Consider the following 27,149-nt stretch of genomic DNA (forward strand, 5'->3'; position numbering starts at 1 on the left):
GGAGATGCTGCCAGGGAGGGAACTTGAAACTCTGCAGATGCTCTTCCCAGAATGGCCCCATCCTCTAGGGGAAATCTCTTACAATGCTCACACATGTAGCCTCCCATCCAAATGCAAACCAGGGCAGGTGCTGCTCAGCAAAGGGGACAATTCATGCTTGCTACCCCAAGACCAGCTCTCTTAAGTGCCTCGCTAGGGCAGAGACTGCCACAGCTGAGGCCTTCATAACTGCAGAGCAACAGTTTGAAAGGGAGAGGAGAGCTGGTCTTGTGGTAGCAAGCATGACTGGTCCCCTTAGCTAAGTAGGGTCTGCCCTGGTTGCAAATGAATGGGAGACCACATGTGTGATCACGCACTGTAAGAGATTCCCCTCAGGGGATGGAGCCACTCTGGGAAGAACAGAAGTTTCAGAGTTCCCTCCCTGGCTTCTCCAAGTTAGGGCTGAGAGAGATTCCTGCCAGCATCCTTGGAGAAGACGCTGCCAGTCTGTGAAGACAATACTAAGCTAGATAGAGCAATGGTCTGACTCAGTATATGGCAGCTTCCTATGTTCCTATGACCCCCCCCCAAAAAAAGATTCATCAGGGGCTGTTTATGCAAGCATGGCAATGCAGGGAGGAAACTGGATCTTTGCCTGCAATGTCAGCCTAGAGCAGTGGTTCCCAATAAATTATATCTGGGGCTGGTGGGAGTTGAAGTTCAGCAACATCTTGAGGCCCCCAGATTGGGAACCACTAGACTAGAGGGGGAAACGCATTGTGGAAGAGTTGCCTCTGGAGCAAGCAGTAGATCTGTTTTCCTTTTGGGCTCTCTTGGAAAAGTGGTTCACAGGCCTGTGCTGGGGAGAAGAGAAGAGGGGCAGGGATTGTGGCAGCTGCAGAAACACAGCGACCACGACCTCTTATAGGACCTGATAACTGGGGGTCTCTCTGTGCTTTGTTATGAGATACCCATGAGAGTCTGGTGACCCCCACAACCCTGGCTGAAAAGAGGGGGAGGATATTGTTATGTAAGAAACAGTGATAGGCAGCTTTGGAAGAGGCAGAGAGCCAAGAGTTTCTCACTGGAGTCAGCTAAACCTCGGTGTGCAGGGTGGGAGGGGGGGCTTGATTCTGAGTAAGCATGCTTAGGATTGTGCAGGAAATCTTGCCCAACGAAAGAGAAAAACAAGCACATGTCGTGGAGTCCCTAATACAGCCATCTTCTCTATTTTTCAAGCGGGAACCCCTTTGGCGAAAAACCTTCTGTGTGTGAGAGGCATCTCCCATTATCCTGCACAGTACTGCACTTTTCTCTTTGTTAAGAGCGCAGTGGGAAAGCCCTGAGAAGGGATACACTCCCCAGCACTCCGCGAAGGGCCCCCGAAACGGTGCAGGGGCTCAAGAGGGCTCAGTTTCCCTGAAAAGAGCCCCCCACACACACACACACAATGACGAGCACTGCACTAATCCGTGTCGCCTTCTCTCCCCGCTGTCCTAGTGCTCGGCTGAGTGTGGCACCGGGATTCAGCGGCGCTCCGTGGTCTGTCTGTCCAGCAACCCCAACGGGCCCGTGGAGGAGAACTGTGCAGGCACCAAGCCGGCCGACATGCGAGCGTGCAGCGGTGGGCCCTGTCAGCGGGTGACCCATTGGTACAGGGGGCCTTGGAGTCCGGTGAGGAAGGGCGGGGCTCCAAAAGCAAGGGGGTGGGGTGGGGGTCTGCAGGACCTTTTCTGAGTACTTTCCCACATAGCACGTCATTAATCTAGGGAACTCTCTGCCACAGGATATGGCAACAGCCCCCAGCTTTGGGATGGCTTTAAGTGGGGCTTAAACAAGTTAATGCCGGGCAGGTCCTACTAGTCCTGGTGGTTATAGGCCTCCTCCAGGTTCAAAGGCAGGATGCCTCTGAATACCAGTTGCAAGGGAGCAACAGCAGGAGAGGGGGCAAGCCTTCAGCTTTTGCCTGTGGGCTTCCCAGACACATCTGGAAGAGCCCCTGGTGGCGCAGTGGTAAAACTGCCGCCCTGTAACCAGAAGGTTACAAGTTCGATCATGACCAGGGGCTCAAGGTTGACTCAGCCTTCCATCCTTCCGAGGTCGGTAAAATGAGTACCCAGAATGTTGGGGGGCAATATGCTAAATCATTGTAAACCGCTTAGAGAGCTTCCAGCTATAGAGCGGTATATAAATGTAAGTGCTATTGCTATTGCTAACTGGAAGGCCATTGTGGGAAACAAGATGCTGGACTAGATAGGCCTTGGGCCTGGTCCAGCAGGGCTGTTTTTATGAATGGAACCTCCACGCACAGAGGTAGTATACCTTAGATGCTGGGGACATTCTAGAAAGGATGGCTAAAGACTTCCATTTGCTCACTTAGGCAACCAGGTACTGGACCTGACAGGCCTTGGGTCTGATCCAGCAGGGCTGCTAAGAAGAACATCTGTAACAATGTACTACTGGGTTTGGGGAGATGGTTGTGTAGTGCTTCGGAGCTTTTGGAGAAGCGGAATGGGCACAGTCAATAAGTGACTGGGCGCTAGTCATCATGATGTCCTCCGAAGCGGACGGAGGTGACGCAGTCTTTTCCTCCCCTCTGCCTCCCACAGTGCTCGGTGGACTGCGGCACCGGCACTCAGCGCCGTGACATCATTTGCGTCAGCAAGCTGGGCTTGGACTTCAATGTGACGGAGCCCTCGGAGTGCGCCCACCTGGAGAAGCCCCCCTCCCTCCAGCCCTGCGTCGGGACCACCTGTGAGGCCCGCTGGTTCTCTACTGCGTGGAGCGCGGTGCGTAAGCCAGTGTCCTGCGTGGCCCCAGCTCTTTCTCCGGAGGGCGTGGGAGGTGGGCGCACTTGGCGGCGGTGGCGGCGGCCTCCTCCTCGCCCGCTCCGTGACCCCCTCTCCCTGGGCTTTGCAGTGCTCCCGGACTTGTGTGGGCGGCGTCCAGGTCCGCGAAGTCCAGTGCCTGACACAGAACAAAACTCTCAGCAGCCTCTGCCTGCCGGATCTGAAGCCAGCCAAGAAGCGGCCCTGCAACTCCCAGCCCTGCATCCCCGACCTTGGTAAGAAACGGCGACCCGAGCCAGGAGCCCTAAACTGGAGTTGGGATCGGGAGGTAGGCCGAACAAACAGTGTGTCTCAGTTGTGTGGGGATGTCCTCTGAGGGGTTTGGGAGGCGGGAAGAGGGGGTGGGGAGATCCTGCAGGGCAAGTGTTTTGTTAGTATGGACTGTCATGGTCCCCTCTCCCCCTGCAAAAACGTTCTGGGACTTGTAGGCTAGAGGGGTGTTCAGAAGATTCAAGGACATAAGAGCGTCCCTCTGGATCAGGCCCAAGAAGGTCCATCCAGTCCAGCCTCCTGCTTCACACAGGGGCCCACCAGACGCCCCTGGGAAGCCCACAGGCAAGAGGTCTGTGCCTGCCTGCTCTTCTGCTGATGCTCCCCTGCAACTGGGATTGAGAGGCATCTTGCCTCTGAGACTGGGGGTGGCCTGTAGCCACCAGACTAGTAGCCACTGAGACTCAATAAGGTGGCCATTATTTTGTCTAATTTCTTTATGGAAGAACTTTCAGGTTTCCAGAACATCTGTAGCCCCACGTTCTTTGCATGACCAGTGGGGGGAAAGTGTTGCCCTCACAAAGCTACGGTTCCTTGGGAAGAAGGTGTGGGTAGCATGGGCACGGGTTCAGTTTTCGAGAAATGATGGCTAAGGGGTAAACATGATAGAAATGTGTGAAATCACGCTGTGTGGAAAAGATGAGTCCAAGAGAACCTTTCCTCCCTCTCCCATAATATTGGATGGGCAACAAATTCAAGATCGACAAAAGGGACAATTTCTTCAAACAATGGATTGTTAGCTTAAGGAACTGACTGCCACGAGATGTGGGTGACTGTCACTAACCGAGGAGGAGGAGGAATCTATTGATACTTATTAGCCATAGTAGTGAAGTGGACTTCTCCTGGATGCTGAAGCTGCTGCCGCCTTTGTGCCCTGCTTGTGGGCTTCCTTGGAAGCATCTTCTTGGCCCTTGTGGAATCTAAGATCCAGCCACTCGGGGATAGCAAAGTGTCTCATAGGACAGAAGGAGCTGCATCAGGGAGAACGCCTCTTTGGAGAGAGTGCCTCCCTGAGACGGGTGGAGAGCCAGTCTTGCGGTAGCAGGCATGACTTGTCCCCATTGCTAAGCAGGACTCACTTTGGTTTGCATTTGGATGGGTGGCTACACCCGAGCACCGTCTGCTGTGAGATATTCCCTGCAGGGGATGGGGCCACAGCTCAGTGGAAGAGCACCTGCTTTGCATGCAGAGGGTCCCCGGTCCACTGCCTAGCAGCATGTCCAGGTAGGATTGAGAAAGACTCTTGAGAAAGACTCAAGATTGAGAAAGACTCAAGGACTGAGAAAGACACTTGCCTGGAAACTTGGAGAGGCTGTTGATCAGTGCAGACAATACTAAGCTGGAGGGACCAAGGGTCTGAGTCGGTATAAGGCAGCTCTCTATGTCCCTGTCCTCTCAAAGCGCAGAGAGAGGGCTGCTTTTCTTCAGAGCCTTGATTTTAGCCATATGCCTGTGATGAAGACAAACTGGGCCGTGCATCCCTCATTTTAACTGGGAATGCCGGGGGTCGAGCCTGGGGCCTTTTGCAGACAAAACCGGCGCTCTCTTACCGAGGTACGCTTTCGGACCAGTGCTGCCGTTCTCTCCTTTGAACCTCTCCTTTCCTTTGGCACCAGAATCTTTGAGGTGTCTGGTATGTGAAATGAAGCATCTCTGTTCCTCCCTCTCCCTTTCTCTCTCTCTCTCTCTCTCTCTCTCCCCGGCAGATGAGAACTGCAGAGACAACTACCACAACTGTCCAGTGATCGTGCAGGCCCGCCTCTGCGTCTACTCATACTACAAGGCCGTCTGCTGTGCCTCCTGCACACACGCGCTGGAAAGACGCCACATCCGACCGAGCCGGTAGTGCCGGCTGCCAAGGGGCGTCTGGGCTTGCGCCCTTGCTGGGCTGGGGACGGGGCGGATGGCCTGCAAGGGCCCTGATTTGTCCGCGAGTCTTCCTGCCCCTCCACAGCAGCAGCGGACAGGGAGGGAGACCCTAACGAGACATTTCCAAAAGGAGCAGAAGGGATTTGAACTCCAGGCTGAGATCCCGCCGGCATCCCGTACTGTACCCTTGCTGGAGGGTGTTTCCTGTACTGTGCTCAGTATTCCGGGGGGGAAATCCCCGCCTTCCTGCGAATGAGCTAGGCAGGGCTATGGGCTGGGCAGCTGGGCATCCTTTGCGAATCAGCCTCCTTTCAAGGGGGCAGTAGCGCAAATCAGCCACGGGTCGCTGTGTGCAAACGTTCTAGCAAAGCCGGAGCTCCGACGACGACGACTTCGGCTTGAGCCAAGCTGTGCGACGCAGACCTTTGAAACCCCAAAGCTTCTCAGCCTTTGCATCCAGCCAAGAATCTCCCGCCCTCCCTGCGGGTGCATCGCTGATGCTTCCCCCTCCTTTCCTCCGGTCTCCTTTGAGGTGTTCACTCAGCTTCTGACTGGCTGCACAGAGGTGACATTTCCACCTGTGAAACGCTGGCGGCTGCCTTAGCGTGATGCTAGCGACCATTCCGCTGGAGAGATTATATTGGGTTATATTGGCTTTGTTGGCACAGTAGCCATATTTTGGGAGGAGAGAGCTCGGGGAGCATGTGTGGGGGACAGGGTAGCTTTATTTTTTATGTGTGCAAAAAAGCATTGGTGCCCTGTGAAGCCGTCCACAGGACACCGGCTGGAGGTGCAGACCATTTCCCTGCAAAAGCCACCTCTTGTGTGGTGCAGACATCACCACGCTGGGAGGTGGAGGAGAGCAGTCTCAACCGGCTTTCCTTGCCCAGACTGTGAAATCGACCTGCTTCTGCCCGTCCTACCTACACGGTCAGTGGGTGGAGGGCAAAAGGGTGCTGCAGTTCCACTACCTGGCCTGCTAGAAGGCAGCACTGAATGTGAACCCTGGTTCGGGTCTGAAAACGGAAAACATATTTTAAAAGTTATTGGTGCTCTTGGTGTGGACCAGTGGGAAGCTAAATGGTTAGAGGTGGGGCTGGGTGAGCAGACGCCCACCTTCTGGCCTTCAGAGCCATTGTGTCCAAACTTCCTACCTTCAGGGAAGTGACTGCAAGGCTGTCCTTACAGAGCCCTGGCAGGTTGCAGGGCCTGGGGCAAATCAGCCAGTGTGGGGCCCACTTGCAGTTAATTTGGGTGGGGATTAAAATAGCAGGGTCTGGGGCGCTCACCCTTCTTGCCATGGCCCAAGGACAGCCCCCCATATTGGCTTGTTGCCGGAGGAACACCTGGGACTAGTCTGCCATGGAACCTTTCCCCGTTGCAAAGGATTCCGGGAGCATTTAAAGTGTATCTCAGGAATTACTCAGAATGCAGCCAGCGGGAAGGGAGTCCATTCGAGCTCTTAAACGCCAGCTTCCCATTCCAGTTGGTTTTGTGTGTGCAAGGTGGAAGGTTGCCAACGATTTTTTTTTTTTTTAATGAATCCCGCTCTTATGATTTCAGCAGTGGCATGTTTTATGCTACTCTAGGTGCCTTGAGATTCCCCTGCTGATTTCTTGTGTGCGGAGCTGCAGTTAAAGGCACTAAAGGAGGCCAGACAATTTGATGGCAAGCCAGCAACCTTAATACAATCAAGGGTTGTTTTGGATTGCTAAATGACTTGAAAATGTTGTCCCGGTCTGCTCCCGCGCCTTTAACAGCAGGTTGGCCTGTAGAAAGCCACAGGTGAAGTTTTTCAGGGCACAGCCATAAATGTGACTGCAGGTGAACATCTGCAGATCATTCTGCTGTTAAAGGCACAGGAGGAGCGCCCAGGAAAAGTTGGCAACCCTCATATCTACAAATCAGAACATATTGTCTGCCCTTCTTAGCAGCTTAAATTCACACTTTTTAAAATGAATATTTGCACACTGCTTTTCAACAGTATATGAAAAAGTATATATAAATAAGATCTTATATAAATAAGAAGGCTCCCTGTCCCCAAAAGGCTCGCAATCTTCGTCTTTTTTTAAGTAGACACCAGCAATAGCCACTGGAGGGATGAAATGCTGGGGTTGGATAGGGCCAGTTGCTCTGCCCCTGCTAAAGAGAAGAGAACCACCGCTTTGAAAGGTGGTAAAGGAAGGGAAAAAAGCTGGCAGCGCTGTTTTGAAATGTGCCCAGAAACGACGTTCTTACCCTGAAGCCATTCAGCCTCAGGCTTTTTCGGGGCCTGACAGTCCGGTGGGTACTGCAGTTAATGTTGGGGAGTGCTTTCCAGGCAGGCATGTTCCTCAGGGCTTCTCAAACCTGGGTCCCCAACGACAACTCCCATCATCCCCTTCAGCTGCTGTGGCTGAAGAATTGATGGGAGTTGTAGTCCAACCACACCTGGGGACCCAAGATCGAGAATTCCAGCCTTAATTGTGTGTGTGTTGGGGGTGGGGGCTGCCGGGCACTCCATCTGCCACCCGCAACGGCTCCTCCTCCTCAGACTGCTATGACATGTCAGGATTAGTTGCCACCCTGTGCCACAAACATAGGAAGCTGCCATATACAGAGTCAGACCATTGGTCTATCGAGCTCAGTACTGTTCACACAGACTGGCAGCAGCTTCTCTGAGGTTGCAGGCAGGAGTCTCTCTCAGCCCTGTCTTGGAGATGCTGCCAGGGAGGGGACTCGGAACCTTCTGCCTGCAAGCAGAAATGTCTTCTTTCCAGCAGAAATGCCACGGGTGGAGGCTTCCCCCAGTTGTTCCATCTACTTGACGCAAAAGACACAGAGTGATGGGGAAAACGTTACCTGCCGAATTTCAGCCTGCCATACAATTGCTTAAAGGCCGAGGTCCCTTGCTAGGAAAGAAAGGAGGCAACTTTATGTTGTTCAATAGACCAGATGGCAGAACGGGCCCAAACCAAATCCGCACGGCAGAACAATATACGGTCTGGCTGTATCCCAATCCTGAGGGGGCTCTTTACCTTTAAGAATGACTAAGGAGGAAAATTCAACCCAGTGTGCTTTCTTCAGTAATTGCACCTGTTGAATTTCTGCCTTCTCGGCCACTCTTAAAGGTACAGGGGCCATCTTTGCCGCTGAACTTGGCAAGGCCCTGGATGGCAAAGGAGCCAGAAGAAACAAAAAGGACAAAAAAAATTATACTAAAGACATTTTATAGAAATGATTCAGAGCACCCAGAGTATACAAATAAATATATAGAATATATATAAATCTCTATGATAAAGCTTTTTTGTGTCCTCTTCCCCCCCTCCCACTTTTTTTGTCCAAATCTAATTTATTTTTATTAAAGATTATTTGATGGTTATGTGTGGGTTTTCTTTCCTCCTCTGCCTGGGTTGTCAACTGACCAAAATAAAATAAAAAACAACAACCCTTGCCTGCTCTTATGGCTGGGGATGATGGGAGTTATAGTCTAATATCTGGAGACTCAAGGTTAAGAAGCTCTGTATTAGATATTCAGGGTCATGAAACTGAATTTATAGATGGCAGGACAGACAAAAGTAAGTCCATTCTTTTTAATGAGGCGGAATTAACATGTGGAAATAAATGTAAAAATAATAATAATAATAAATAATAATAACTTGCTACCACAAGGTGCGGTGAGGGCTCAGTTAGATGAACTTTAAAAAAGCATCAGACAGACTCACAGAGGGAAAGCAGTCTTGCGCAAGCTTTGTTCCTTATGGAGCCCCCATGTGCCAAAGCAGTCTACCTCGGGACCAGCTATCAGTGGAGCAAATGGCAAAGGCAAATGTCCTTCATCCCTGGACTGTGGCGTGAAACAGGATGGTGGATGAAATGGACCATGGATTGATGATGATCATGATGAGTTGATATTCCTAAGTAGCTTCCAGCAGATGGCGCCTGGGTATCACCCAAGAATCCAAATGTTTGACCCAATTCTGGCATCTTCCTCTAATCGCTAAAGAGCATTACCAGGTATTAAGTGTGGAAAGCTGGAGGTTTGGTTGGGCCTTCCCAGCTGCAGAAAGCTAGCGGGGGACTGACCCTTGCTCTGTTTTCATGCAGAATTCTGAGTCTCTTGGAAAGGCTTATTGGGTGGGTGAGAGATTTCAGACCTTGAGATCCAGTGAAAAATGGATAGCAACTCTGCCTGAAAAGGTCCGAGGGTCATGTCTGGTGTGGAGAGCAAATAGTGAGGCCAGCATCATCACCTGCCTGATTTCTGCCTGTGAGGTACTTTAGCAAAAGTCATTCAACAAACTGGCATTCAAGAGCTAATCGTTCTATAAACAGGTACCTTGCTATTTATGTTCATCTGGTGACCACAATGGGTATTTTGGAGACTCCCAATCAAAAGTCCTGTCACCCACGTGGGGATTTGAATTCAGAACTGCTGGACAGTCCACCAATATCACTGGATGAACTAAAGTCTTTGTATTACTTATTTATCATACTTATGATAACTTATGGGCAATGTTTCCTGTAAAAGGGATTCCCAGATGTTGTGGACTACAGCTCCCATCAACCCCCACTGCAAATACCTTTAGCTGAAGATGATGGGCGCTCTAGTCAACACCCGGTAATCCCCTCCACATCAAGCATCGTTTTATAAACCTCATCATGTCCCTGCTTTAATTGACATTTTCCTAAGCTCAAAAGCCCCCAGCATTTTCGCCTTTCCTGAGAAGCAAGGTGCTGTAAGCAATTCGTTTTGCTTGTTGTCCTCTTCCACACCTTCTCCAGCTTTACTGTCTCCTTGAGAAGGGGAGACTAGAAACATCTATGTTAGGAGTTCTCAAACCTGGGTCCCCAGATGTTGGTGGACTACCATTCCCATCATCCCCAGACACAATGGCTGTGTTGTTGTCCAGCAACGTCTTGGACACCCAAATCCAAGAACTCTTTATATAGTGGCCTTTTCCATGCAGTCTGAAACTAGGTTTAATGTAGATTACGGACATTACTTTTTTATTCTATGAAAGTGTTTTAATTGTTTTTATTCTGCTTCCTATTTGTTGGATTATGTACACTGCCCAGAGACACGCATATCAGGCAGTATATAAATATGATCAATAAATAAATTAGTGTGGTTGCGCAAAACCAGGCCAAGGCAGGAATCTCAGGTTCAGCTCAGGCCAGAAACCACCTCGGCCTCAGATCACACAATCACGTGAATGTCGGTAATTGCCATTAAACCTAGCTTTGAACACTTGTATATTCAAGGGCAGCTGCAATATAGAGTTGTGAAAGGACATTACAATCTTATTTTCAATCTTCAATCCTCTTCAATCCTTAGTGTGTAATTCACCGTTTTCCTCCATGGCTACCGTACACCAACTTGATTGGAACCTACTCACCATGTTCCATTGGCTAGGAATCCTGCTCCAAAGAGAAATGTTCTGGCCTTGTGGTAGCAAGCATGACTTGTCCCCATAGCTAAGCAGGGTCTGCCCTGGTTGCATATGAATGGGAGACTTGATGTGTGAGCACTGCAAGATATTCCCCTCAGGGGATGAAGCCGCTCTGGGAAGAGCAGAAGGTTTCAAGTTCCCTCCCTGGTTTCTCCAAGATGGGGCTGAGAGAGATTCCTGCCTGAAACCTTGGAGACGCCGCTGCCAGTCTGTGAATACAATACTGAGCTAGATAGACCAATGGTCTGACTCAGTATATGGCAGTTTCCTATGTTCCTTTTCTCAGCCAATAACCAGTCTACTCCTAAGAACAGAAAAGATTTAATTTGAGATCAGCGGCACAATCTCCAGACCTGCACCCTGCTTTGCTTTTCAACGCAACTATTTCTTGAAAGAGCAGGATGTAGCAGTGAGTGTTGGGTTTAAATCCCTCTTCTTCAGCCATGAAGCTCACAGGGTAATCCATGCAATCTCAATCGAGCCTACCTCACAGGGTTGTTGAGTAGACAAAATAAAGGAAAACCACAAGAACACCACTTCCAGTTTCTTGGAGGAAAGGAGAGATGTGGAAATGTAAATTATTTTCTGGACATTGCCTGCACCTCCTACTATTCCTCCTTTTGCTTCATAGGTTTGACTTCAGGATACTGAACACCGTTGCTTGCAATTTCAATGATTACTCATATCTGCCAACATGTCCCTATTTTCCCATGGGAAAATAGGGCATAATGGCAGGTACAGATTACTCAAAGATCAGTTTGTTTATTTTCTTTTGTTTTCTTATCTGTTTATATTGAGTATTCTATATTCCAGTTGAAATTTGTGTTTAGAAAATAAGAATGAACATTACTAAGAAAAACTGATGTTGCTGGTAATAAACAGGTCATACTTTTAGAAGCAGTAGCATGTGTGCTCAGAAGTAAATCCCACTGAATTCTGTGGGGCTTACTAAGCAGTAAGTGTGCATGATAACGCACCTTTAATATAATGTATTGATATAAAATATAATGCACATTATATGTATGATGTATAAGAAGTCAATGTTACATTAAAATAATAGACTTCCAAATTCAAATGATAATAATAATAATTGTAAACCGCCCAGAGACATGAGTTTTGGGCAGTATACAAATATGCCAAAAAATTTTTTTTTTTTAAGATACTAAGCAGAAGGAAATGGTAGACTGAATTGAATTGGGAACAACTGAATTCTCCCAAGTGGGAGGTGACTGGATGTAGTGACAAGCGCACTGTATTGAAAACCTGATTTATTTACTTAAGATGTTTATCCCTCAGCTTTCCATTCTATAGGAAAATTCACAAAGCAGATTAAACCTTAAATAAAAAAATAAAACATTGCAAAACACACACACACACAAACAAACCTAAACAGAAGACTAATTAAAAACAGGCAAAAATAAATGATACATTTTAAAGAATGATAACATTACACATACAGATGGGGATCAGTGCATTTGATTCATGGCAATCACTAGGTAAATAAATCCCCCCATATAAAAATAAAATATTTACACACAATAATCATATTGGCTGGCATCCTAAGCAAATTACTCTATGGAAGCCCTATTGAAAGTAAAAAGACAGTTAGTCATGACTAATTTGTCCAGTCCAGGACTAAATTGTCCTATTCATTTGAGGGACCTCAGTTGGGCTGTTGGCTAATTAATAATAAATAAATAAATAAAAAAGACAGCAAATAGCTGACATTCTGAGGAAAACTACTCGGAGTAGTGCCACTGAAATTAAAAGGACAGGTTTTTATGTTGCTTGCCGTTGGCTACCTAAGGGGCATTTCTCTTCTTGACTCGATTTTGGCGCGCTTTTAAGTGCTTTTATATTTGTACACCGCCTTGGGAGTCCCGAGGGCCTGGAAGGCGGTATATCAACGTTTTTAAACAAATAAGTAAAACATGCAACAGTTTTTCAAACTGTGGAGAGATTGAAACACTCGACGGTTGCATGCCAATTAAATGAGCCCGCGGCGCAAGTGGGACTCCGCAGACCACCTGCAGGCAGTAACTGCCACCCACCCAGAGGCAGCCTGGAAGGCGCTCGGACTGCGCATGCTCAGCCGCGCTGCCTTTTCCGAGCAGGCACTCGAAAAGCCATCCCTAAGCCTCCACCATTGATCTCAACGGGCTCTGAGGGGAGGAGGGGTCCTTCGTCTCTTTATAGCTGAGGTAGTGAGTGGGGAACCCCTTTTTCTCAAGGATTTTGTTTGTTTGTAAACCGCCGACCCAACAGGGCGAGTGAGGTTCTCCCCCGACTCGTGCTCTGGCTCTGCCTCTGGCCGGCTGGTTCTCGTGCGCATGCGCGCCTTGTATGGGAGGAAGGCCCCCTCAGGCGGCGCAGTGGGCAGCCCCCGAGCTGGGCCCTGCAGTGGCGGTGGCAGCAGCCGCAGCAATAGCGAAGCGGGGAGCGGCGGCGGCGGCCCTTCGTCTGCGGGGCGCCTCGCTTGCTGGGGCAGCCCTCCCTCTCTCCGCGCGGGCCCGGCTGGAGGTGAGTCGGGGCTCATAGGGGAGGCGAAGCAGGGCAGGCACTGGCGCGGGCAGCTCTGGGGTCCTCCCGCCCCTCCCCCAAATGCCCCCCATCTCCCCCTCCCCCACTTTGCCCCAGAGACTTATGGGCGCCCCCTTCCTCCCCCCCGTGTGCTCTCCATTCCCTACTTGCTCCTCCCACCCAAAGACTACCCCCCAACTGCCCCACCGACTCCTGGGAGTTTGCACCCTGGTCAAGCCCCTCCCCATGTCCTTCCTCTTTGCTCATTTGCGCCCCCTCTGCAAGAGCCCTCTCCCTCCCCTTCCCCAAATCTAGTGCCTCCTCCCCACCCTGCTCCCCCTGCCCCACTGACTCCTGAGGGGTTTCTTTCTCCCTCCTGCCTGCCTGCCTCTCTCTCCCCAACACCCTTCCATGATTCATCTCCCCGGCTCGTGCTCTCCTCAGCCCAAGGACTCTTCCCCACCTCCTGGCAGTTTTCTCTGCCACTTCCTCTAGGATGGGGTTTCTCAACCTGGGGCCCCCAGATCTTGCTGGACTACAACTCCCATCATCTCCTGCCATGCCCTTTGTGGCTGGGGGCGGTGGGAGTTGTAGCTGGACGACATCTGGGGTCCCAAGGGTAAGAAACCCTGCTCTAGAATCTCATGCCTCCCATTTCCTCTTCCTCCCCACACCGCTTTTGCCCCGTAGTACCCTTGCCTCAGCCACCTAATGGGGCAGCGGGGAAATGCTTGACTAACAAGCAGAAGGTTACCAGTTCGAATCCCCACTGGTGCTGTATCGAGGCAGCGATCTAGGAAGATGCTGAAAGGCATCATCTCAGACTGTGCGGGAGGAGGCCATGAGAAACCCCTCCTGTATTCTACCAAAGACAACCACAGGGCTTTGTGGGCACCAGGAGTCGACACCGACTCAACAGCACACTTCACCTTACCCTTGTCTCACTGGGAGTGCCTGTCTCTTCTCCTCTCATCCACTCTTATGACACACTGCCCTGTCCTCCCTCCATTTAGCTCCTCAACGTTGTCTCAGATCACAAAGATCCCTCCAACTCCGCTTTCTCCTCCCGACCTCTAGGAATTTGTTTCTCTTTTCCTAAATTTCTGATTCCTCCTCCATCTCCTTTTCTGCTCCTCCCTCAAATTAGGAACATAGGAAACTGCCATATACTGAGTCAGACCATTGGTCTATCTAGCTCAGTATTGTCTACCTAGACTGGCAGCGGCTTCTCTAAGGTTGCAGGCAGGCAGCACTATCTTGGAGAAGCCAGGGAGGGAACTTGGAACCTTCTGCTCTTCCCAGAGCGGCTTCATCCCCTGAGGGGAATATCTTACAGTGCTCACACATCAAGTCTCCCATCCATATGCAACCAGGGCAGACCCTGCTTACCTATGGGTACAAGTCATGCTTGCTACCACAAGACCAGTTCTCCTCTCCTAACTTGCCCTCCCCCAGATCTATGCCACTCTCCTCATATCCTCCCCTACTTTTCCTATACTGCTGACAACCGTCACCTGCATTCTGCACATGCATTCATTTCTGCTCTGCTGTTCCTCCACTTTCTCTTTTTCGCTGGGAGAGAGAGCGAAAGACCCAGTGTCACCGATGAGCATCACAGCCCAAGTGGGGATTTGAACCCAAGCCTTCCAAATCCATCACTCTTAAGTGCCTACACCACACTGATTCTCATAGAGACTTTTCCCCAGAATCTCCACCTTATTCCCATTCTTACCCTGTCAGGAGTTTAGTAGCAGTTCTGGCCTTTGGCTGTACTTATTATTATTATTATTATTATTATTTATTTATTCAATTTCTATACTGCCCTTCCGAAAAATGGTTCAGGGCGATTTACACAGAGAAATAATAAATAATTAAATGGAACCCTGTCCCCAAAGGGCTCACAATCTAAAAAGAAACATAAGATAGACACCAGCAACAGTCACTGACGGTACTGTGCTGGGGGGTGGATAGGGGGATTACTCTCCCCCTGCTAAATAGAGAATCACAACGTTAAAAGGTGCCTCTTGGCCAAGTTAGCAATATTTAGTACACAAACTATATATCTGTCCTCTTCCCCTACACCAGGGGTTCTCAGCCTTGGGTCCCCAGGTGTTGTTGGTCTGCAGCTCTCATCATTTTATTTATGTGTTATTTCTTTGTGTAAACCTCCCCAGTCATTTTTGGAAGGGCAGTATAGAAATCGAATACATCCTCATCATCATCATCCTCAGCCATAATGGCCAGAGGTGGGGATGATGGGAGTTGTAGTCCAGCAACATCTGGGAACCCAAGGTTGAGAACCCTTGTCCCAGACTCTTTCCTTGATTTGCTTCCCTTCTCTCTCTTCCCTTTTCTGGAGAATTCCCTGAACTCCAATCCTGAGCCGGTTTGGGTTGACCTCCAGAACTTGGGGCTCAGTCAGGAAAGAGTTAATCTGGGTACATTTGATTGAGTTTTGCAGGGTATGCTTGCTGTCGAGGGAGGCTGTCTGTTTTTGCTACTTGGAGCATTTGGCAGGGGGCCATTCCTCCACCAGGATACTGTATTGACCTGGCTCATCCCCCCTCCCAGGTTCTTTGATGTTAGAAATCAAGAGGTTGTCTTAAATTCAGAATCCTATTTATTTCAGGTAAATACAGGTATAACCTGTATTATTTAATGTCTGTTTCTTAAGGGGGTTGTTCTATTCAGGTAAATACGGTAAATAAGGGCAATTGTCTCATACCATTACTATGTCAGGGGTGCTGTACAGCAGGTTGGTGAACGGCTGCTTGTCTGGTTGCCTAGTCGCCTCAAGGCCCCCAGGCAAGGCAGGCTGGATAACCTTTGGTCTTCTCCTCTCCTCCTTTTGGGCTAACATGCCTGGTGTAGGCAGAAGACTCTTCAAGCTGATAGCATTCTGTGGACAGACTTGCACAACTCTCCAAAGGCCATTTTTATCAGAAGTTTTTGCTTTGAATACTTTACTCTCCTTGGAAGCTTTCGGAGTCTCGCTTGCTGCCCTAGTCCAGAAGCGCATCTGACTCGCTTGGAGAGCTCTCGTAATTAGAATGGTGCTTCCTTGTAAAGTTGGGTGCAAGGGGCGGGCAGAATCCATGCAAGTTTTCCAACAGCCCCCGGAGTTTTTCTAAGCCTTCGTGCCAGGCATTCAGCGCTCTCTGCTGGTTGGGTCATTTGAAGGAATGGGGCCATACCTCAGTGGTAGAGTGCCTGTTTTGCAGGCAGAAGGACCCAGGTTCGATCCCTGGCTGCCTCTCCAGGTAGGGCTGGGAGAGACTCCTGCCTGGAACCTGGGAGAGCTGCTGCCAGTCAGTGCAGACAATACGGAGTTAGATGGAACCGTGGTCTGACTCAGTAGAAGGCAGCTTCCTCCGTCCCTAAGCTAGTTAAGTACACTGCTTCCGGAGCATCATTTCAAATGACGTGTGTTAACCATTTATTTATGTATTCATTTTAAAAACGTTTACTCTGCATGTCTTGTAAATAACGCCACGCAGCTTCCAAAAGTACGCAGTAGCAAAAACAAAAGAGAATTCTATCAACCCAGCAGAAGCAAATAGACCAGATGCAGCAGAATTAAATCTGGTTTGCATCCTACGGTATCTCCCCAGTGTGGATGGGTCCAGTTGGGACTTGAACTTCAAATGCAAAAATGTGCCGTGAACATACATTCCAAGTGTCTCTGTGATATATCGGCTCTCAAAGGCTTCGTGGCCTTTGAGAGTTCAATTTAAATTTTTCTTGCCCCCCTCAAGAATAAGTGCAAAAGTTGAGTCGGTCTTTTGCACTTGAAATGTAGGAATGTCTCTTGAATGCGTACTTCATTATGACATCTTCACCTTCAAGGTGGCATATTGTATGACACAATGTTTTTGTCGTTTTCCGTTTTGAAACTGGTGGAAAGCCTGAACTGGACTTTGAATGTGCAGCAATATTTGGACATGAAACAAATAAATCTCATTCTGAATGTGCATTCCAAATGTGTGTGTTCAAGGGTGTTCTCAAACAAAACCACTTCTGAGCAGAAGAGTCTAAACTTTGGCCCTCCAATAGTTCCTGGCCTACATCTCCCATAATCCACAGCCGCAGCAGCTGTGGCTGTGTCAGGGATGATGGGAGTTGTAGTCCAGCATCTGAAGGAGGACTGAAGTTGTCCAGCCCTACCCTAAACCAAAGCTCTAGCTTCGCTCAGCTGTTTGCCAGATTCCTCCACCATTTATCTCCTTTTTCCTTCTGACAGCTGCTAAGGATTGCCTCCTAGGATCCCTCTAAGTCCACATCGCCAAAGATGGCAAACTCGGCTGGTGTTACTGGCGTGCGTCTGAGCAGGGGCCAGCTGCCTGGTTGGTTGGGAACGCGACAGGTAAGCATCGGATTGGCATTCTTGTTTTGTCAGTATGGGATTGATCGTCTTCTTGGCGTTGGCTTTATGCTCCTTGACCTCTGGATTTTTGAGTGGAGGGAGAAGCAGCCGATTGGAGATCACTTGCCACTCAGAGATCAGTGATGAGAGAGGAGAGCTGCTCTTGTGGTAGCAAGTATGAATTCTCCCCTTTGCTAAGCAGGGTCCACCCTGGTTTGCATTTGGATGGGAAACGCTGCTTGGCAAAGGGACCATTCCTGCTAGCACAAGACCAACTCTTACCCCCTCTTAAAGCGATCAGACAAATTTTGCTGTAGCAGATTCCCTCAGCAGAAATGATGTGCGGATTTGGCATTCATGTGGCCTCCACAGCACTTGTTTGTATTTTAAGCATTCCTCCTCGCACCCCTGCAAGGTAGGCCAGGGTTAACGTCTCCATACTCTGGTTGAGGAGCAGTGTGGAGTATGAATCGGAAGAGAGCGACTTGAGTAGTGAAGTGGCTCGTCAGCCCTGGGGGAAGATTGTGCAAGGGTTTGCATCACAGTCCAGCCGGCAAAGCATGACGGGAGAATGACTTGCATCAACTGCTTCGTGGGAGACTCTGTGCTTGTGGGGGCTAGTTCAGACTTGCCTGTGTGTGGTGGGTCTGCTTGTGCCTGTAAGAGAAACCTCAGTTGGAGTTGTCACCTCTTCCAATGTGAGGGTTTCTTTCTTGTCCTTGCCTGCCAGAATGCTTTTCTTCAGGGGCACTGATGTAGCAAAACAGGTTCCTTCACCGATCCAAAGTAATTCCTGTAGGAGCGTGTAGGCTTCCAGTGCCCACAGAGCACTTTGACAGGAAAAATGGAAAGGGAGCGTGTTGTTAGTTTCAGTCTAGTCTGGGCCATCCCATCTGCAGTTAGGATTTCCTCTGCAGCGAGAGGGTTTTGTAGGGGCACAAAACCCTCCCACTGCAGAGGAAATCCTCATCCTTGGGTGCAGTTTCTGAGCTGCAAAACTGATTTAGACATGGGCTTGTGCTGGCTTCATAGTTGTGGAGGAGAGCTGGTCTAGTGGCAGTGAGCATGAGTTGCCCCCTTTGCTAAGCAGGACCTGCCCTGGTTTTCATTTGGATGGGTGACTATGTGTGAGTGCCGTGAGATCTCCTTTAGAGTAGCGTTGCATGCAGCCTCCTACCAAGTCAGACCCTTGGTCCATCTAGCTCAATATTGTCTGCACAGACTGGCAGCGGCTTCTCCAAGGCTACAGGCAGGAGTCTCTCTCAGCCCTATCTTGGAGATGCTGCTGTGGAGGGAACTTTGAACCTTCTGCATGCAAGTAGGCAGATGCTCTTCCCCTGAGGGGCATCTCTTCCAGTGCTCACACATGTTGTCTCCCCTTCAAATGCAAACCAGGGCAGACCCTGCTTAGCAAAAGGGGCCAGTCATGCTTGCTACCACAAGGCCAGTTCTTCTCCTTTAGACCAGTCTTGGTATAAGGCAGCTGCCTCTGTTCCTTGGGTAGATCTCTGTGTTCTCAAGCCCCCTTTCAGCCCTTGTGGCCTGGCTGCTGTCTTTATGGCCAGACCTTGCCTTATGACCGGCAAGGAACGTCTTCATCAAAGGGAGCTCAGCCACACCACAGAGCTCAGCATATAGACTTTTAAGTGGTGCGTGCACAGCTAACGGGTGTCTCCTATTTAGTCTTTGGCAGTGGAACTTGCACGGCCTGAGTTTTCTCTCTCTCTCTTTCCCCCACACTAGATGTGTGATAAATCCGCAAAACGCTGAGCCTGCCAGAAAGCAGCTCTGCCTAATAGGAACCAGATGCGTCGCAAGTTTATCCACGAGACGTGTGTGGCTGACTTATCAGGCCGAGCCTCTTCCTGCAACGCGCACTCAAAGTATGGAACTTGCGAGTGCGAGAGGCGGTGGCGGGGGTTTGCGGCCATGGCTGGTTAACAGTTTTAAAAAATCAGTCAAGACACTTTTGTTCACCCAAGCTTTTAATTAGATCTGCCGGTTGTTGTTTTTTTAAACAGTTTTTACTTTGTGTTACATTTTACTTGTGTAAATGTTTTGTTTTAGTTTAGTTTTAATCTTTATTTTTATTGTAAAACTGCCCAGAGACATAAGTTTTGGGTGATATATAAATATGACAAATAAATAAAAATCAGGGAAGTGTGTGGAGGAGCACCATTGGCTGTAAGAGCCACATGGAACCTCCATGTCCACAGGCAGTCTATATCTGTGTGCAGAAGTTGTACACCGCCCAGAGCCTCTGGATGGGACAGTTTATAAATGTAAATATAAATAATAATAATAATAATAATAATAAGAAGAAGAAGAAAAAGAAGAAAGAAGAAAGAAGAAGCAGCAGCAGCAGCAGCAGCAGCTTTACTGGGAACAGCCTATATTCTGCGACAATATCTATAACAATTGACAATAAAATTCAGCCATCCCAGGTCCTTGGGAAGGACTCGATGTCTGGATAAAACAAACCAGTCAATAACACCTGTCTGACTGTGTAAACAAGAAATAATAATTGTTGAAAATGAAGATGCAAAAATATTATGGGACTTCCGACTACAAACAGACAACCATCTGCCATACAATACACCAGATATAACTGTAGTCATGAAGAAAGAAAAGTTAAAATAATCGACATAGCAATACCAGGGGATAGCCATCAGCCAATTACAAAAAGCAACTTTACTGGGAACAGCCTATATTTTGCGACAATATCTATAATAATCAACAATATTGATGATAAAATTCAGCCATCCCAGGTCCTTGGGAAGGACTCGATGTCTAGATAAAACAAACCAGTCAATAACACCTGTCTGACTGTGTAAACAAGAAATAATAATATTATAATTATTATTTAATAATAATTTATTATTATTATTTACATTTTTGTAAACTGTTTTGTTTAGTATTTGTGAAAGTGGAGTCATGGCCCCTCTGTTGTTTGTAATCACCATGACTCCACTTTCACAAATACTAAACAAAGCAGGCCTCGGATACCAAACATCTAAAACATCCAGTAAAATTAACCATCTGCTGTACATGGATGATCTGAAGTTGTATAGAAAGTCCCAGTGAGAAATCGAAACACTGCTAAACACTGCTAAATCACTGCTAAACATTCAGTAGCGATATAGCAATGGAGTTTGGACTAGACAAGTGTGCTGCATTAATAATGAACAGAAGAAAAACAAAAGGAATAGAACTGCCCAATGGAAGCAACATCAAGAACCTGGAAGAGAAAGAACATTACAAATACTTGGGCATTCTCCAGGCTGATAACATTGCACACACTGAAGTTAAAAGAAAAATTGGAAATGAATACATCAGGAGAGTTAGAAAAATCCTAAAGTCCAAACTCAATGGTAGGAACACCATACAAAACACCATACATAAACACCTGGGCTATACCTGTTATCAGATACACTGCAGAAATAATAGACTGGACCCAGGAAGAGCTAGAGACGCTAGATCGTAAGACCAGGAAAATCATGACCATAAATCATGCTCTGCACCCCCGCAGTGATGTAGATAGGCTCTACCTCCCTCACAGCTCAGGTGGAAGAGGAATGCTGCAAGTCCATCAAACAGTAGAGGAGGAGAAAAGAGGCCTTGAAGAATATATCAAGGACAGTGAAGAAGATGCACTTCAAATTGTCAATAACGCGAAACTATTCAACACCAATGAAACAAAGCAGGCCTACAAGAAAGAACAAGTCAAGAACCAAGCAGAAAAATGGAAAAATAAGCCACTGCATGATCAATATTTGCACAATATAAGTGGAAAATCAGACATCACGAAGACCTGTCAATGGCTTAAGAATGGCAACTTGAAGAAAGAAACAGGGTTTAATACTGGCTGTACAAGAACAGGCACTAAGAACAAATGCAATAAGAGCCAAAGTTGAAAAATCCACAACAAACAGCAAGTGCCGCCTTTGTAAAGAAGCAGATGAAACAGTGGACCACCTAATCAGCTGTTGTAAGAAGATCGCACAGACTGACTACAAACAAAGGCATGACAAAGTAGCAGGGATGATACACTGGAACATCTGCAAAAAATACAAGCTACCTGTAGCCAAAAATTGCTGGGACCATAAAACTGAAAAAGTTGTAGAAAATGAAGGTGCAAAAATATTATGGGACTTCCGACTACAAACAGACAGACATCTGACACACAAAAGCAACATTACTGGGAACAGCCTATATTCTGCGACAATATAATAACAGCAACAACATTGATGATAAAATTCAGCCATCCCAGGTCCTTGGGAAGGACTCGATGTCTGGGTAAAACAAACCAGTCAATAACACCCGTCTGACTGTGTAAATAAATATTATTATTATTTCGTGTTTACACAGTCAGACAGGTGTTATTGACTGGTTTGTTTTATCCAGACGAGTCCTACCCAAGGACCTGGGATGGCTGAATGTTATTGTCAATGTTGTTGCTGTTGTGTTAGATATTGTCGCAGAATATAGGCTGTTCCCAGTAAAGCTGCTTTTTGTAATTGGCTGATGGCGATTTCTGTGGCCCCGATGGTGTTGAGGTGCTCTTCAGGGTCTTTTGGAACTGCACTCAGGGCGCCAATTACCACTGGGATTATTTGGGTCTTTTTCTGCCACAGCCTTTCAATTTCAATTTGTAGATCTTTGTATTTGGTGATTTTTTTCTATTTCTTTTTCTTCTATTCTGCTATCCCCTGGTATTGCTATGTCGATTATTTTGACTTGCTTTTCTTCCTTCTTGACTACAGTTATATCTGGTGTATTGTGTGGCAGATGTTTGTCTGTTTGTAGTCGGAAGTCCCATAATATTTTTACATCTTCATTTTCTTCAACTTTTTCAATTTTATGGTCCCACCAATTTTTGGCTACAGGTAGCTTGTATTTTTTGCAGATGTTCCAGTGTATCATCCCTGCTACCTTGTCATGCCTTTGTTTGTAGTCAGTCTGTGCGATCTTTTTATACTATTATTATTATTATTATTATTATTATTATTATTATTATTATTGTGGCATCTGGGACATAGGAGGCTGCCTTATTTGGAGTCGAGCCCCTAGTCCAACTGGCTCAGGGTCATCTACACCAGGGCTGCCCAACCTGGACCTTCCAGCTGGTTTTGGACTACATTTCCCATCATTCCCAGCCACAGTGGCCAATAGTTGGGGGTTATGGGAGTTGTAGTCCAACATTTGCTGAAGCTGTGCAACCCTGGTCTACACTGTCTGGTGGCAGTTCTGCGAGGTGTCAGGCCGGAGTTTTCCTAGCTCTTCTGTGGAATCATGACCCCCTCCCCTAAGGGGAGTCTCTCCCAGCGCTCAAGTACCCATCTAAGTGTGAACCAAGGTGAGCCCTGCTTAGCAAAGGGGACACTTCATCCTCGCCACCACAAGACCAGCTCTCCTCTCCTGGAGAGAGGATTCTTGGACATCCAGCCCGACCAATTCTTAAAAGTGGTGTTCTTAATTTGGGAGGGAGAGCCCAGCTTAAGGTAGTGAGCATAATTGTCCCCTTTGTTAAGTAGGGTCTGCCTAGGATGGGTGACTGGAATCTGAAGGCGCACCTGTTGAATCAGACCTTTAATCTGTACGTCTCAAAGTTTGAGTTCTACTTATTTTAAATGGGTTTAATCATGTTAATGTTTTTTATTGTTTTAAATTGTAAACAGCCCGGATATTTTTATATGGGGTGGCATAGAAATGTGCTAAATAAATAAATACACGCAAGCACCCTCGGCTGTAAGGTGTTCCCTTTAAGGGATGGGGTGACATCTCAATGGTAGAGCATCTGATTGAAGGCAGGGGGCCCAGGGTCAGGCCCTGGCAGCAACTCCATGCAGGACTGGGAGAAACTCCTGCCTGGACGCTGCTGTCAGCCAGTGCAGACAATGCTGAGCTAGATGGACCAGTGGTCTGACTCAGTAGAAGGCAGCTTGGTAACCAAAGTGGCATTAGAAGAGTCCTTGTGGATTTCCTTGGAGTCTCAGGGCTGTCATAGCTGGAGACGGGGTGTGAGTGGTATGCCTTCACTCCACAGTGTTCTGAGTTTGAATCCCCCTTGCTAGCCTGTGTGTGTGTGTGTGTGTGTGTGTGTGTGTGTGTGTGTAGAGAGATCCCAGAGGCCAAAATTGCTGGGAAGCATGTGATGAAATAAGCAAACCACATCAATGGCTCCGCCTCCAGGGGGATTGCATCACATCCTAAGCTGATGAACTGGGCATTCATTCTTGAATAAAACCCAGCCCTTAAATTAGCAGGGAAGCATTTAATTTTGGACCCTGTGACCTGCCCGCCCTGCGGATTTTGCTGGCTGCAAATCCCCCTCCTGAGCGGCGCTCAGAATGGAGGCATTACGGGCCGGAAGCTGTGGAGGGGAAACTTTCCTTCCAGGAAGCGAGGAGGTTAATTCTGCGGCCACCACGTGTGTGTTGAATCCCTCGATGGATAGGGAGGTTGCAATGTAGTTCCACGGAGCTTTAAAACTCTGGATATTTCTCGGGGTCCACAAACACCCCTTTGGCTCAGCGGCCTGCCGTTACTTGTGGTCACCACTCATCCTCCCTCCCCCAAATCCTCTTGGTGTGCTGGGGGAGGAGGGCTTGGGTCCCGCTGAGCTGGGCAGCAGGCAGAAGCCACACCATGGTTGCGCTCGCTCGCTCTCTCTCTCTCTCTCTCAGGTGTTTTCATCTGCAAATGAGTCTTTGGTCACTCTTTGCTTTCTTCTGCCTCCTGGGCTGCCTGTGTCTCCAGCCTCTTTAATTTCCGGCTGTAATCGTGCCTAGATGGTCTTCCTCCCCATTTCCTCTTCAATTATACCGTTGATTAACCCACCCCCTCGGCATGTGCCTTGCATCCTTGATTGCCTCTGAGTCACACTCCGCATCCCTCACTTATCCTAGCTGGTATTTCCTTGTCTGTTTTGCTTTTTTGCCTCGCTCACTCTGTGCGTCCGTCCTCCGGCGTTTCAGGCGCCTCTGCCTTCTTGCTTCTACTTTGCCAGCTGGCCACCTTTCATGTCCATGTGGCGCTCGACTCTGTATGTATGTGCAGGCAAATCCCTCTCGTGAGGTCAGTTTGTTCCGCCTCCTGGCAGGTTGTTTTTGGGTTTTTTTGGTCGGAGCTTTTCTGCCTAAATGTCTTCCCTGGATATGCCATTCTGAGTCGGAAGGTTCCATGCAGGGGAAGCCTACTGATGATTGTGAGTTGTGACGGCTTGTGTAGAGCCTCCTTGTTTAGAGGCAGTCTGTCTGTAAGTGCCAATTGCTGGGGTTCAACCAGAAGAAAGGGGCTGTGGCCTCCATGCTCTGCTGGGCAGGCTTCCCGGAGGATGTACTGCAGGGAGCCGGATGCTGAGCTAGGTGGAGCCACCTTGGGCCCATCCAGACCAGCAGGGCTGCTCTTATGAAGTGTGTGGTGAAAGTTGGAAATTGAACTTCCATTTACAAAAGCAGTATACCACTGAGTACCAGATGCTGGGGGGACGACATACAAAGGGGGCCTTCCTCCCTGTTTTGTGGGCTTCTTAGAGGCATCTGTTTGGCCACTGTAGGGAAAATAGGATGCTGGACTAGATGGGACCCCCTTTTGGTCTGATCCAACAGGAGGACTCCCCTTCTTAGGTCTGATCCAGCAGTTGTGCAGCTACTAAGTCTGGGGCTGTACAACCCTCCAGCTTCTGTTGGACTACAACTCCCACTATTCCTACTGGCCACTGTTGCTGGGGATGATGGGAGTTGTAGTCTAACAGCTGGAGGCCTGAAGTTGTGCAACCAAGAGGTAGACTGAGTGTGTGTGAGAGAGAAGGGGGCGGTGGGTGGAGAAGGGGGCAGGGAACTGTCAGCTGTTGGAGATCTAGCCTGGATTCAGCACTTTGAGCGCAAGCTCAGTCCCTGAATGGCCTTCCCCTCCTGCCTTAAACTCCCACCCCCACCCCAAATCTATAAAACAGGGCAATGCTGCTTTCAAGTCAGGTAGGGGGGGAAGCCCCGTGTCACGAGCACGGCTTCCCCCCTGGCCACTGACAGCAAAGCCACGCAGTTCCCAAGAGGGAATCGACACGAGCAGCTGGCAGGGCCGCTCTGCCTGCAGCAGAAGGAGTTGGCCGCTGGCCTCCGTTGTGCTGCCAGACCGGACAGGCGGAACCGTAATCCCATTTAGGTCTCCCCAGCCTGGTAGGACCCTGGAGGCAGAGAGCAGCCCCTGCAGTCTGCTGTATTGACCTGGATCCAAGGCTAGGTTGCGTCCAGGTTCCTTGGTGGTAGAAATCAGGTCTTAACGTAGGAAGCGGCCTTATTCTGAGTCAGACCATTGGTCCATCTAGCGCAGTCAATCAGTCATCTTTATTACGGTCCAAGACCAGCATAAGATGAAGCAGTAGAGCATGACTAGAACAAATTACGAACTATAAAACTATGTTATTTTAAACTTCTACTCTAATGCTATGATATGATATTAAAAGGCTGCTATCCTTAAAAAGAAGAGGGTAGCTATACAATCACACTTCTCTGCTCCCATCTCGGATTCTTTCCCTCCTCTTCTCTCCTAGCTTTGAAAGAGTACGGACCCGCCTCGGATATGAGTGACTCTACCACAGCCGGGCCATCAGGGGAAGCGTCGGAGGAGGCGTCGGTGGCAGGGCCGCCGCCCCAAGGAAATGGCGGGGGGACGACGGCCCTCGGGGTCATCACGGAGGGCGTCGGCGAGCTGCCGGTCATCGACCCGGAGGTGGCCCAGAAGGCCTGCGAGGAGGTCCTGGAGAAGGTCAAGCTGATGCACTGCATCGCGGGGGACGGCTCCATCCGGCTGGCGGACAGCGGGGCGGCCTGCGCCCGCCGGCCCGGCCTGGCCCTGCCCAACGGCAGCCTGGGCGGGGAGTACTGCGAGATCAAGTGCCTGGACGACCCGCCCGACAAGATCCAGGAGGAGGAGGAGGAGCGGGCGCCCCACTCGGTGAAGAGTGCCCGGCGGCGCCAGAAGAACAACTCGGCCAAGCAGTCGTGGCTGCTTCGGCTCTTTGAGTCGAAGCTCTTCGACATCTCCATGGCCATCTCCTACCTGTACAACTCCAAGGAGCCCGGGGTGCAGGCCTACATCGGCAACCGGCTCTTCTGCTTCCGCAACGAGGAGGTGGACTTCTACCTGCCCCAGCTGCTGAACATGTACATCCACATGGATGAGGACGTGGGGGACGCCATCAAGCCCTACATCGTCCACCGCTGCCGGCAGAGCATCAACTTCTCCCTCCAGTGCGCCCTGCTGCTGGGGGCCTACTCCTCGGACATGCACATCTCCACCCAGCGCCACTCACGGGGGACCAAGCTCCGCAAGCTCATCCTCTCGGACGAGCTCAAGCCCGCCCACCGCAGCAAGAAGGAGCTGCCCTCTCTCGGCCCCGCCCCCGACACGGGGCTCTCCCCCTCCAAGCGGACTCACCAGAGGTCCAAGTCAGACGCCACGGTCAGCATCAGCCTCAGCAGCAACCTCAAGCGGACGGCCAGCAACCCCAAAGTGGAGAACGACGAAGAGGTAGTCTGGGGTGGGGGCGTGGAAGGGTTGCCTGTGGGGTTCTCAGGTGCCTGCAGTTCCAAGGGTTATAAAACCGAGATGCCGGGCTCCTGGGCAAGGTTGGTGTTCCCACTGCATCAGTGCTTACGAGTGTCTCGTCCAGATCCTGCCAGCACAATGCCGTATTTACCTGCACCCAAGGCTAGATTTCCCCCCAGCTTCTTTGATGTTAGAAATCAGGGGGCCGTCTTCCATTCAGAGTCCTCCTTTGGGATAAATGTGGGTATAACCTATATTTAGTTTGGGGTTTGGGGCCGGGTTTAAGGGGGGAGTCTTAAATTTTTGGTTGTCTTT

At 49.2% G+C, this 27,149-nt stretch overlaps 2 protein-coding genes across 10 annotated transcripts in view; both read left to right on the forward strand.

Annotated features, from left to right (window-relative positions):
• Positions 1–8,394, forward strand: part of ADAMTSL4 (ADAMTS like 4) — a 75,776-nt gene extending 67,382 nt beyond the window's left edge. For 3 of the 4 annotated variants that reach the window (XM_053278499.1, XM_053278497.1, XM_053278498.1), the window contains exons 16-19: positions 1,480–1,653; positions 2,589–2,768; positions 2,899–3,043; positions 4,805–8,394. In XM_053278499.1, the coding sequence (XP_053134474.1) occupies positions 1,480–1,653; positions 2,589–2,768; positions 2,899–3,043; positions 4,805–4,944 (639 nt within the window). In that variant the 3' untranslated portion in view covers positions 4,945–8,394. Of the gene's footprint in view, positions 1–1,479; positions 1,654–2,588; positions 2,769–2,898; positions 3,097–4,804 lie in introns of all 4 variants that reach the window. The other variant, XM_053278500.1, reaches the window with a different exon arrangement.
• A 4,096-nt stretch (positions 8,395–12,490) lies between these two features.
• PI4KB (phosphatidylinositol 4-kinase beta) overlaps positions 12,491–27,149 on the forward strand; it is a 55,239-nt gene continuing 40,580 nt past the window's right edge. Inside the window, exons 1-4 of one of the 6 annotated variants that reach the window (XM_053278151.1) lie at positions 12,614–12,919; positions 17,160–17,282; positions 19,026–19,165; positions 25,837–26,816. In XM_053278151.1, coding sequence (XP_053134126.1) covers positions 25,866–26,816 — 951 coding nt within the window. In that variant the 5' untranslated portion in view covers positions 12,614–12,919; positions 17,160–17,282; positions 19,026–19,165; positions 25,837–25,865. The other 5 variants (XM_053278152.1, XM_053278150.1, XM_053278153.1 and 2 more) reach the window with 5 other exon arrangements.

This window comes from Hemicordylus capensis, chromosome 14 (assembly GCF_027244095.1).
Source record: "Hemicordylus capensis ecotype Gifberg chromosome 14, rHemCap1.1.pri, whole genome shotgun sequence".
Lineage (NCBI taxonomy): Eukaryota > Metazoa > Chordata > Lepidosauria > Squamata > Cordylidae > Hemicordylus > Hemicordylus capensis.